Raw genomic sequence first — 12,771 nt, 5'->3', positions numbered from 1 at the left:
GTTTTAAAACCTAGAATGTAAATTACTGAAGTCACTCAAGCTTGATCTGTCTCAGTGTTTAGAAGGTGGAGAATGAAATGGGACAGGGATACTAGGAGGAATAAGGCATTGCTATAATTGGCAAATGTTCACAATTCACATTTTACCTGAGTATCCTTACAAACAAGATTCCAACCTACTCATTTATGTAGATTTTAAATACAACGTTCAATTTTGGACTTTCTGGTATAAGCTGTTTAAAGAGCAAATCATATCACGTAAAACAGCACATCTGAAGAGTGTATTTATTGTATATATGTGCAATGTTTAATTTCATCTTAGCTTTGTTCTCATGCTTACTGACTTACAATTCCTTTCTCAGATGGTCTTCTTTTCTTGGGACATTGTCATATTTCAGGCTGCACACACAGGTCTTTGTACACAGTTTCCACAGTGTGGCAGACTTGTTTGAGCTCAGTTTCTAAATTATTGATCTTCTCTATCTTCTCTGAGAACTCTTGCAGCTTATCCTGAATGAGCTTGTTATGATGATCGTAAATCTGATACATTCGTTCTTCCAACTTCTCAACCAAATCTGACACCTTTGAAGGCAAAAGTTAAATATTTTTTAGGAATTAAACAGGATTAGAAATGAAGTGTTTATTCTAAACAGGCCCTTTCTGTATGTTTCTAATACTTTCCTTTTAGAGACACTGAAAAGCTGTTCTCTCCTCTTAGGATAATGGAGTAGAAAAATACTAGCTATTTTTTAATCTAAATTTTCAAAAAGGATCAATCCTTAAAACAAAGAATGAGCATCCTCTAAATCAGGGATAGGGAATATCCAGACTGTTGGCCATATAAGGTCCAAGAAATCATTTGCTAAGGCAATTGCAGGCCATAATGAGCTGAAAGCTAGATACAAAAACCTCCCACTTGCTTGAATTGTATAAGTTGATAATTTTGTATGGCTTGAGAATGATGTTATAAATATCCAAATGGCTCTTCGCAGAAAAAAGTTTCCCTCTCCCTGCTGGAAAGGATCAGACTTCTCTGAATTTTACTAATGCCCGTGTTTAGCCTGGAGTGTGGGGGCTACTGCTGCTAAAGCTCAAATAGTATAAGAAATCTGGAACTGAATGTTACCAATGGCTCATCTTTGGGGAGATAATAATTCTAGTTTTGGCCTATGGGAAAGAACATCCTTGACCTTAAAGAAAACTCTGTAGCAACTGTCCCCACCCAACAAACTGTTGTGCTTTTACTATAATCCAAGTAGTTTCTCAAAAGTCTGACACTTCTGGCTAGTTATTACTTGAGGCTTTCTACCTTCATCTTGAGGCTGTCTCTGAAGTTGCTCATGAGTGTGTGGTCCTTCTGCCTGCTTTCATTGATGCTGTCAATCAGCTGCTGGGCCCTTTTTTGTAAAGTTTCGATGCTGGCATCCAGAGCTGCAAAAAAACTTGATGTCTTCCCATCCAAGGTTTCAGTGTGGCTGTCTGCATTGGAGACTGACAGTGAAGGGCTAGAAAATCTATGCCTGGATGACAGAAGGGAAAGAGCAGAATGCCTGTTTAAGGGGGGTTGGATGGGGGCATATCTCAAGACAGAGAAGCCAGCATGATGTGGTGGGAAGAGGAGGCAGCCGGAATTCAGGAGACCTAGTTTTCTTTGCCACTATGTGATCTTGAGTGACTCATTTCCCCTCTCATTGCCTCAATTTCCTCATTTTATAGCTAAGGGAATTGGTTTAAGTTCCTAAGAGTTCTAATTCTGTGATTATATGATGACAACACTGGGGGTAGAGGAAGAATTCGAGGAAACCCTTTGGGTTCTAGGGGTTTTTCCCTATCCCCAGCCTTCTCCTTTGCTCTTTCTTTTCTGTTTTAGACCTTGAAATGGAAAAAAAAAAAAAAAAGAGATTTGTTGCTTTCTTCTTAAGTAACCAATATAAATCCTGCTCAAACTGCTCATAGCCAAAAGCCACTCCTAGATGAGAAGAGATCTTAAGATTGCATCTCTCCTTTGACTCAAAGAATATAAAAGAAGATTGGATTAATTCAGTTCATTCAAATTTGTCCATAAAACAAAAGACAAAATCAGATGGTCCCAAAAATCATGTTTGTTTTGCTAGCTTCTCCCATGGGGATCTGTTCTTTTATATTTAATTTTTCTTAATACTAAGGCAGCTGCATATTAATCAGGATGCTAATTAATCACAAGCCTCTCTGTGCCTGCATTCTCCAATTAAGCTTAATAAAGAAAATGAATCCTCTTTCCCCATTTCCTTAGTGGGTTCTGTTGAGGTGACATGGAGAGAGTCCAGGGAAGGCAGCCCACATGCAAAGAGCTTTATATTGACATCCTTGTGCTGTAAGACTGTGAGCTGAGGCTCAATCAATCGCTGCCGCATTAATATATTCTAGTCTGTCCTCAGGATCTCCTTCAGTCCCTAATGCTGTTGGAAGGATTAGAACATCCAGTTCCACAGCCTTGCCTGTGCTGGCATTCAGCCTGCGGAAACAGTGGCGGGAACAGGCCTCAGTAAACCAAGCCATCTGTTAAGGTAAAGTTGTGATTGGCTGGAGTGGGAGCCAGAGAAGCCTGCTGTGATTAGCTTTGTCGCTTTTCACAGAAATACAAGTAAACAATACACATGCCACTTACGAACACCGCGGGCAGCAACCCTCCAGAGACGTGGCCAGTTAATCAAACATTCGAGGAGGAACAAGACAAAATCTTCAGCTTCAGGCACAATGATGTTCCTCTGAAACCCTTCCAGGAAGTGGAAGGGGGGATGAAGGGCCTAGGCACAAGTATGTAGCTTTTCCTATAAAATATATTAACTACTTAGTCATTCTGCTAAACATTTGATTACTGGGTCTATCCACTGTTCTTACATAATTTGTTGGGCTTGTAAGAGGATTTTTGAGAAAAATTTCACTGCCTTTTTAAAGGAGATCAGGGCTTAAGGTCTGATTCATAGAATTTCACATTAAGGGCACATTAAAGATTATCTATAGATGTACTTGGCCTGGGATCATAAAACCTGAGATCAGGTCGGAGCTCTATCACTAACTTTTGTACCTTCCACAAGTCATTTCTCTTCATTGTAGGATCATAGTTCTAGAGCTTAGAAATTTTCTGGTCCAATCCCCTACATTTTACACGAGGAAACTAAGGTCCATGGAAGCTAAGTGACCTGAAAAAGTCATGGGAGACCTAAGATTTGAATTCAAGACCTGTTACTCCAAATTCAATGAACTTTTCAAGAGATCATGCTAAATTTAATTCAGCTCTTTATAAGAATACAGAATATCAAAAATGGAAGGAAATCCCAGAATTCTTCCCATCAGTAAGCCCAAAGATGGAAATCCAGCTTGGCTCTCTTCATCTTGTTCGGAATTTAGTAATTTTTAATTATTTAGTTTTTAGAATTTAGTAATGTTTAAAAATAATGGAATTGGACCTGGGATACAAAACCTGATTCTTTCATGTGCCCCTTTCTGAACTCCCCCTAATGTCACCACTCTAATTCAAGCTATCAATATCTTTTCTTTCTTTGATTGACCTTCTTATAAAATCTCCCTTTTTCCATTCCCTTCTTTACCCTACAATTGGAGTAATTTTTCTAATGAATTATTATGATCTTTTTATGTCTCCATTAACAAATTTCCATTACACTTCTCATTTCCTATCAAATAATGTATAAAATTCAGATCCTGATATTCAAGGCCTTTCCCAATCTGGTTCTAAGCCACCTTTTTGGATTTATCTCAAAAACTTCTCTTCAGGAACTTGACATTCCAACCAAACCAACTACTCTTCATTCCTTGTTCACATAAGGCCCTTTCCCATCTCAGACCATTTCTTTTTTTTGAAATCCTTTCTTTCCTTCAAGGCCCAATTCAGCAATTATTTCCTTGGGAATCCTTCCCCCACAACTCCCAGTCAAGCTGAAATTGATCTCTTTTTTTCATATTTTCTTCCTTTTCACTTACCTCATTCTCCTTGATATTTTAATGTGATTTTGTCCTTTTTAGAGTATAAGCTCTTTGAGAATAGGGTCATGCCTTTTTTTTGTATCATCCCTTAGGATCATAGAATGAAAACTGGTACTCAGAGGCCATCTAGTTCAACCTACTGATTTTACAATTGAGAAAACAGCTCCTAGCATAGGGTACTTTGGTGGGTGCTTGTTAAATACTGAATTGAGGAAATTGAAGATCAGAAAGTTAAGGGAATAATAGCATTATAGATTTCAAGCTGGAAGGGAATTTAGAAGTCACTTATCTCAATACTTGAATTTTATACATAAGAAAAATGAGTCCCCAAGAGGTTACCTAACATCACACAGATAATAAAAAAAGAGTACCAGATTTGAGTCCAGGTCTTGTGATTCCAAATCCAGTACTCTTTCCATTGCATCATATCTCAAAACTTTTTTCCAAAGTCAGTGACTTTAAGAGCAGAGTTGAAACTAGAACCTAGGCTTTCTGACTTCAAGCTCTGAATTCATTTTATCACCTCACTTACTATATTCTGTTTCCCTTACCAGAGTACTTTCATAATTTTTTTAGCAATTTTGAAAATGATTTATCATTTTGTAGCATGATATCACCTAATTCTTACAGAACTTTTGTCTTTTTTTCTTCTTTTGGTCTACTACACACATTTTTTTGGAGACATCAATACGCACCACTGAGCATGATTTGGTAGACTTTACCCAAGGGGGCTTCTTACAGTAGAGACTAGGCCTGAGAGCATTACCAGTTAGTCTTGAAATACAGACTTTAGTGCAAAATTAGAGAAGTCTCCAGAAATTCTTACCTTCCCTGTACTTCACAGGGTGTGCTGCTTTTTTCCAAATCACAGAAGATAGAAGGCCCTGCTTGATCCTGACACTGATCCTGTTCCTTATTTTTGAGGTCCTGTTCAGACATGACAGTCTATAAAAATGGGAAACAAATTCTCAGAGAAGGACATATGGATGGATGTTATATTTCTGTCCACAGGTAGTATTTATTTAATCAATTCTTTTCTGACATCAAGGGATACGGTTGGTGCCCACCCCGCCAATCAGACCATTCCAAAAAATAGGGAAATTTAACAGTTAGTTATTTTTTTACTGGAGTTTTCTGTAAGCTACTTGTTTTGCATGGCAGAGAGGAAGCAGAGCTAGTTTCAGTGTGATGGGGTGGGTATGGTAGGCAAGTTCCTCTCTCAGCACCAGTCCTGAATTTAAGTTGGGTCTTGCTTGAGCCCAACATGTGAGTCAGGACTGCTTCAGCTGAATGCTTAGGTCTGGGGCTGGGCTGAGGCTGGCTTTGTAGAGTAGGAGTGTTGTTTCCCCAGGTCCCATGATAGGCTATGGTTATTGTTTTGGCATTATAATGTATACTATATAATGTATACAGCTTTAGGGCAAAGTTGGAGTTGTTGGCTTCTTAGAATGGAGTAAAGACATTTTTACTGAGCACTTAGGATTGTTAGCTTTTAAAAAGAAGGGATTTCTAGGTTCTCTGGCTCTGGGATAGCGCTCTTAGATTTGGAGGTGGGTAATGTGTCATCTGTCTCTGAGGCAGAGCAGGTTCTCAGCCTTGGGAGGGTAACAGTTCTGGGGCCTGGCTCTGAGATGAGGCTGTGGGGGGTTAACTTTCGGAGATGAGAATTACTACTGCTGATGCTGGCTGTCAGCTATTTGGGGAGCTCAGGATTTTTGTACCTGCTGGTTCTGGGGTGACATATTAGCGTTTGGGGGGTATGTTTGAGGGTTTCTGGTCTCTTAGTTCTAGAATGGGATGATCAGATCTCCAAGAGGACTAACTAGCTGGGGACATGCGGATTTCTGAGGCAGGTTACCCACTTTTGGCTGGGGGTAAGAGGGAAGGGGTACCATATGAATGAAGGTAAGTTTCTGGGCTTTTGGAATTTAAAAAAAGTTCTGAGCCTCAGCTCTAGACTGAGACTGTCAGCTTTTGGGGGGGATTGGGGATCTCATGTCCTCTAGTTCTGGGACTGGGACTATTAGCTTTTAAAGGGAATTTCTGCTTTCCTGGATCACATTTTGGGGAGATTGGGGGTTCTGCATCTAAGCTTTGGGGGGTGCTATGTGGGAAACGGAGACACCAGCTCAAGAACAAGTTCCAGCTTTCTGAGAGATGAAGGTTTCTGGCTCTGGGACTGAAGCAACTATTTTGGAAGATAAGGGTTTCTGGGCCCCCTAGCTCTAGGTCCGATTTGGGGTCCCTCCCTGGCCCGAGGCTGTTAATGGCTTATGGAGGTTCCCGAAGACTGAGAGCTGAGCCTCCCCACCCAGGGCGGAGGCTTCCCGGGGCCGGGCGGAGGTGAGATTCATGTTCTTCCTAGTTTTGAGAACCTCAGGCTTTCCCGACTTCCCGAGGCCATCGGCTTTGGGTGGGGATAAGGGTTTCAAGTCTCCCCCTCCCCCAGCTTTTGAGAATGGAGGTTTCAGGTCCCCCCTCCCCCAGGGCCGAGATGATCAGCCAGTAGATGGAAGAGGTTTTCGGGTCCCCGGGTCTGCTGCTTTCTTGTCACACCTCTGATCTTCCTCAGTCAGTTGGTCAGTTTGTCCGTCTGTCGGTCGGCCCGTCAGCCCTTCCGCTGAGCCGGGTTCCTGCCAGTGGAGGCTCCTTGGTAAACGGGACGCCCTGTGGGGTGGAGGTCTCGCCCTGAGCCCCCGGGACGAAGCAGCCGGGTCTCAGAGAGGACTGAGAGCTGAGCGCGTACCTCTCTCGAGGACTCCACCTTAGGCCTTCCCGCCTTCTCGCCGCGGCCAAGTGCGCATGCGCCTCCACCCTCGGCGCCGCCGCGTGCGCGCCACGGCTACCCAGCTCCCTCTTCTCTTAGTGAGCTGCGCGGCAAGGTCTCCCGCCCCTCCGCGGCTGCGGCGCGTGCCTCCGCCTCTCCGCCGCGGCGTGCACGCCAAGACGCCCCCGCCTTTCCGTCGCTGTGGCGCGCCCGCTCTCCGCCGCCGCCCGCTGGTCAAGCTGGCCCCACCTCCACCTTAGTGGTGCGCGCCTCCGGGGGTGAGTGCCCGTGAGGGCGGGACTTCCTTCGCTGTGACGCCCCCTACCGCTTCAAAACTGTTTCCCCCGCCTTTATCACGGTCCTACCCTCTGACCCCACTAGGGGGCATCCCGAGAGTCCTTTGCTGACCCAGTGACTTTGAGCAAGTCACCCCTCTGGGCCTCAGTTTTCCTCTTCTGTAAAATGGGACTAGATGAGGCGTTATCTCTAACCATAAATCCTGGGAGCCTTGATCAACAGACTATAAGATGGAGGACAGGAGTGTTCTCTTTGCATCCCCAGCACCTTGCAGCGCAATGAGCAGTGCTGGAGCGGAACAAGCATTTGTGGAATCGGAGCGCATTAAACTATAAGGCCCTTTCTCAAAAATCAAATAAAAGCTGTAAAGCGCTTAGCTCATGCGGAACATATAGTAGGCGTTATACAGTGGGCCACTAGGTGGCGCCGTGGTGCAGAGAGCTTTGGAGTCCGGAAGACAGGTCCAGATCCAGCCTCAGCTCGGTTTGTGTGACCGTGGGCCAGTGCCCTCTGTTGTAAAATGGGGATAATAACAGCCTTCGACCTCGCAAAGTTGTGAGGATAAATTAAATTAATATTTGTAGAGAGTTTGGCACAGGGTAGGCACAGTAATAACAGCAAATAACTATTAATAGCATATAAATATAATAGTTTATCAAATAATTAATATTAATAATTAATAGCGTGTCTAATAAAATTAATTAAAAATTAATAAAAATTAATAGCGTGTTAAATAAATAAGCATGTAAATGAGGCTACCTATTATCATTGCATTCTATTCAATTCAACCAATACTAGAGACCCAGCACGGGCAGCAGCGCTCACCCCCCCCACACTTGAAAGATGAGGGTCTGCTTCCTAGGAACGTTTGACCACTTTATACACCTGCGCACACAGACACCCCAAGTGGAAAGTAACAGAAACTTCTAAAATTCCATCTCCAGAGTCTATTTCCACAGAGCTGAGTGCACAGTCCCTAGTGGGTGTTGGATGGTTAATGATTGACAGGGACTTCCAGAATCGGGATGGCTCTGCCCCGAAAAGCCAGCTTTACTGAGACTCAGGGGCTGACGCAAGAGAAGACACCAGACACAACCTCTAGAGCTGTGGGCCAACCAAATTCCCTATTTTTATATTTTGGATAATATTTTCTTCCATTCCCTAGTATAATTCTGAATCCGGCCAGTGCCAGTGCTGGAAGCAGCCTTCTGAGCATTGATGGGATGAAGGATTCTCAGCTTTTCTCAAAAAGAGGCTCAGTGGGGAAGAGAAGCAATAGGAATAAGGGTTCTCCCATGTGCCTTGAGTCTAACTTGCCTCCCCACACAACTGAATTTGCCTCAAATACACTTAGAAATAAAGTGGTGCGTTTTGTTTAACTTCAATTTGATTCAATTCACTTCCCAGTTATTAAACATCTACTATGGACTGGGTCCGGGGGATACAGAGAGGAAATAGGGAAACCTTTTCCTTCTACAATCCAATGACCTAATGGTTCTGGGGAATTCCAGCATGAAGGCAAGTGAGCATCATATAAGGTAAGATGAAGGAAGAAGTCACTTTCAAAGGTTCCATGGATCAGGCAGCACAAGTCTATAGGAATTGGTCTGAATCACCTCATTAATTTTTGTTTGTTTTTTGTTTTTCCTGAGGCTGGGGTTAAGTGACTTGCCCAGGGTCACACAGCTAGGAAGTGTTAAGTGGCTGAGACCAAATTTGAACTCAGGTCCTCCTGAATTCAGGGCTGGTGCTCTATCCACTGCGCCACCTAGCTGCCCCCACCTCATTAATTTTTTATGTTAAACATATTAAAATATATGTTAAATCTAATATGTATAAACATATTTATACAATTCTCTTGCTGCACAAGAAAAATCAGATCAAAAAAAGAAGGACAGTAGGAAAACAAAGTGCTAGCAAACAACAATAAAAAAGTGAAAATACTATGTTATGATCCACACTCAGTTCTCACACTCCTCTCTCTGGGTGTAGATGATTTTCTTCATCACAAGATCATTGAAACTGGCATCAATCATCTCATTGTTGGAAAGTCACGTCCACCAAATTGATCATTTTGTATAATATTGATGTTGCTGTGTACAATGATCACCTGGTTCTGCTCATTTCACTTAGCATGAATCATCTCATTATTGAAAAGAGCCAAGTCAGGGATAATGTTATAAAAAAAATTACTCATGCATATATACTGTCAAAAAATGTATAATTATAAAATTATAAAAAGAAAAAAAAAAAGAAAAGAGCCAAGTCTATCAAAATTTATCATCAAAATCTTGTTGTTGCTGTGAACAATGTTCTCTTGGTTCTGATCACTTCATTTAGCATTAGTTCATGTAAGTCTTTCCAGGCCTTTCTAAAATCAGCCTGCTCATTTTTTTCTTATAAAACAATAATATTCCATATAATTCATATATCATAACTTAGTCATCCCTTCCCCTATTGATGGACATCTACTCATTTTTCAATTCTTTGTAACCAAAAAAAAAAAAAAAAAGGGGGGGGGCTGCTACAAACATTTTTGCACATGTGATTCCTTTTCCTTTTTTTATGATCTTTTTAGGATACAGATCCCAGTAGAGACACTGCAGGATCAAAAGGTATGCACAGCTTGATAGCCCTTGGACATAATTCCAAATTGCTCTCCAGAATGGTTGGATCAGTTCACAACTTCCCAGTGCCCTCCAATGTTTATCATAATCTTTTCCTGTTATCTTAGTCAATTTGAGAGATGTGTAGTAAGTGACTTAATCCTGTTAACAGACCTCAGTTTTTTGGGTTTTTTTTTTGGTTTTGTTTTTTTTTTCTGAGGCTGGGGTTAAGTGACTTACCCAGGGTCACAGAACAGCTAGGAAGTGTTTAGTATCTGAGATCAGATTTGAACTCCGTCCTCCTGAATTCAGGGCTGGTGCTCTATCCACTGCGCCACTGAGCTGCCCCAGGCCTCAGTTTCTTTTTTCTTTTTTTTTTTAATTTTTTTTATTAATTTTTATAATTATAACATTTTCTTTGACAGTACATATTCATAGGTATTTTTTTTTTTTTTACAACATTATCCCTTGCACTCCCTTTTGTTCCAAATGTTTCCCCTCCTTCCCTCCACCCCCTTCCCTAGATGGCAGGCATTCCCATACATATTAAATATCTTATAGTATATCCTAGGTACAATATATATGTGCAGAACCGAATTTTGTTGTTGTTGTTGTTGCAAAGGAAGGATTGTATTCAGAAGCTAAAAATAATCTGGGAAGAAAAACAAAACAAAACAAAACAAAACAGTGCTCACAGTTTACACTCATTTCCCAGTGTTCCTTTTCTAGGTATAGCTAATTCTGTACATCATTGATCAATTGGAATTGGATTAGCTCTTCTCTATGTTGAAGATATCCACTTCCATCAGAATACATCCTCATACAGTATCATTGTTGAAGTGTATAATGATCCTCTAGTTCTGCTCGTTTCACTTAACATCAGTTGATGTAAGTCTCTCCAAACCTCTCTGTATTCATCCTGTTAGTCATTTCTTACAGAACAATAATAATCCATAACATTCATAAACCATAATTTACCCAACCATTCTCCAATTAATGGACATTCATTCATTTTCCAGTTTCTAGCCACTATGAAAAGGGCTGCCACAAACATTTTGGCACATACAGGTCCCTTTTCCTTCTTTAGTATTTCCTTGGGATATAAGCCCAGTAGTAGTACAGCTGGGTCAAAGGGTATGCACATTTTGAAAACTTTTTGGGCATAGTTCCAGATTGCTCTCCAGAATGGTTGGATTCTTTCACAACTCCACCAACAATGCATCAGTGTCCCAGTTTTCCCACAGCCCCTCCAACATTCATCATTATTTGTTCCTGTCATCTTAGCCAATCTGACAGGTGTGTAATGATATCTCAGAGTTGTCTTAATTTGCATTTCTCTGATCAATAGTGATTTGGAACACTCTTTCATATGAGTGGAAATAGTTTCAATTTCATCATCTGAAAATTGTCTGTTCATATCCTTTGACCATTTATCAATTGGAGAATGGCTTGATTTCTTACAAATTAAAGTCAACTCTGTAAATTTTGGAGATGAGGCCTTTATCAGAACCTTTAACTGTAAAAATGTTTTCCCAATTTGTTACTTCCCTTCTAATCTTGTTTGCATTAGTTTTGTTTGTGCAGAACTCAGTTTCTTTACTTTTAAAATTAGCTTGAAAAGGAAGTGATAAATCATTCTAAAAAAAAAAAATACCAAATGAGATCATGGACCACAACCAAGCAACAACAACAAAACAATAATCCAGATAAGTTTTAATGAGAGATTAACTATATTTGTGGGAGTGGGAGTGAAAATGTTGCACTGGTAGAAACAGTAGAACCTCTACTTATATATACACTATTAGTGGAACTGAGAAATAGTCCAACCATTCTGAATTTTAACTTGAAATAGTGCAAGAAAAATGATTAAATTGTACAAACTTTTTGACCCTGAAATACTATTACTGAGTACGCTCCACAAGGAAGTAAAAGAAAAAAGTCTAATAAATACATACTAAAGTGTTCACAGTATCATTCTTTGTGTTAGGAAAGAACTGGAACAAAGTGGATGCACATCAACCGGAGTATGGTTTAAAAAAAAAAAAAAAAACAACCCATATAGGACATATAAAGATAATACAATATTTTTGTATAATAAGAAATGATAAATATACAGAATTTGAGAATTAGACTGGCATGTATGTTATAGACTAAAAACAAGCAGCAGTAAGAATATACATATATGTATACATATGTATGTACACATACATCTATGAAGTGAATACACATTATAAATTTAAAAGATTTCTTAAAAAGAAATTGAATCCTGAGTATTTGGAAAAACCAGTGAAAGTCTTTGTGAAAGGTGGGAAACTTCTAGGACAGAATATCGTCCACATTTTATTCCATTGTATACATATACATTCATTTCTCATATGCTGTTAGTTCCTTTATCAAATGTTTGTTTAATTTATGGTTACAGAGGAGGGTAAATACCAATTGTTTCTGTTCTAGCCAGAAACTCTGAGGGTCTTTCCTTTCCTTTAGATTCTTTTGTAAAGTCAGACTAGGGTCATCTTTTACTTCAATCCTTATCTAACTTTTAACTACTGAATGGGTCTTGCCTTAGACGGCCTGTGATGTGGGAAAGACCTTACCTTGAAAAGACCACCATCTCCCACTGCATCTGGGGCCATCATCAATCATCCTGACCTATGTCTTGCCACTGAACTCCTATATCTCTGAAGGAGAGAGTGAGCTAATGACTGCATAGTTCTGCCTCATTTAAATCCAATTCATTTGCAAGCCAAGACATCATCCTCTAGAGTTCATTGGTTCTCTTCTAGATGGAAGGACAAAAAACAACAATGGGGGAAGGATGTTGAAATGATTGGTGATGTAAAGACAATGGATACCAATAAAATGTATTTAAAATATCTTAAAAGATCCCATGAACAATTTTTTAAAGATTAAAAAAAGAAATTAACAGCATTCATTATAGATGTGGAGATGAAAGAAACCTTAGAAACCATCAAGTCTAGACCCCAATATTCTCCATATTACAGATAAGAAAACAGCCCCACAAAGGTTAAGTGGAAGTGGAAGCAACAGGATTGAAAGCCAAGCTGTCTAAATCTAAATATAGCACTCTTTCCAATGAATCACTCTCTGCTTGGAT

At 40.3% G+C, this 12,771-nt stretch overlaps 1 protein-coding gene across 2 annotated transcripts; it reads right to left on the bottom strand.

The window, feature by feature from the left end:
* Positions 1–270: 270 nt before the first annotated feature.
* SYCE2 (synaptonemal complex central element protein 2) lies at positions 271–6,914 on the bottom strand. Of its 2 annotated transcripts, none has more exons than XM_074288967.1 (4): positions 6,730–6,914; positions 4,810–4,928; positions 1,309–1,519; positions 271–581 (listed from the first exon to the last, which is right to left on the bottom strand). In XM_074288967.1, exons 2-4 carry the CDS (start codon positions 4,920–4,922, stop codon positions 387–389), a joined length of 519 nt encoding a protein of 172 aa, XP_074145068.1. In that variant the 5' UTR covers positions 4,923–4,928; positions 6,730–6,914; the 3' UTR covers positions 271–386. The 2 variants fall into 2 exon arrangements, with proteins under 2 accessions (XP_074145068.1, XP_074145158.1); XM_074289057.1 differs by having other exon boundaries at positions 6,540–6,783.
* Positions 6,915–12,771: the final 5,857 nt, after the last annotated feature.

Source organism: Sminthopsis crassicaudata, chromosome 1 (assembly GCF_048593235.1).
Source record: "Sminthopsis crassicaudata isolate SCR6 chromosome 1, ASM4859323v1, whole genome shotgun sequence".
NCBI classification, from domain to species: Eukaryota; Metazoa; Chordata; class Mammalia; order Dasyuromorphia; family Dasyuridae; genus Sminthopsis; species Sminthopsis crassicaudata.
This window is presented reverse-complemented; position numbering and strand designations above follow the sequence as displayed.

What these genes read in the sequence shown, in the direction of transcription:
- SYCE2 (XM_074288967.1), bottom strand. Translation starts at nt 4,922, where the DNA reads ATGTCTGAACAGGACCTCAAAAATAAGGAACAGGATCAGTGTCAGGAT. An exon ending in CCCTGTGAAGTACAGGGAAG is followed by an intron (nt 1,520 to 4,809) that starts GTAAGAATTTCT and finishes TCTGTCATCCAG; the next exon opens with GCATAGATTTTCTAGCCCTT. An exon ending in GAGACAGCCTCAAGATGAAG is followed by an intron (nt 582 to 1,308) that starts GTAGAAAGCCTC and finishes TTGCCTTCAAAG; the next exon opens with GTGTCAGATTTGGTTGAGAA.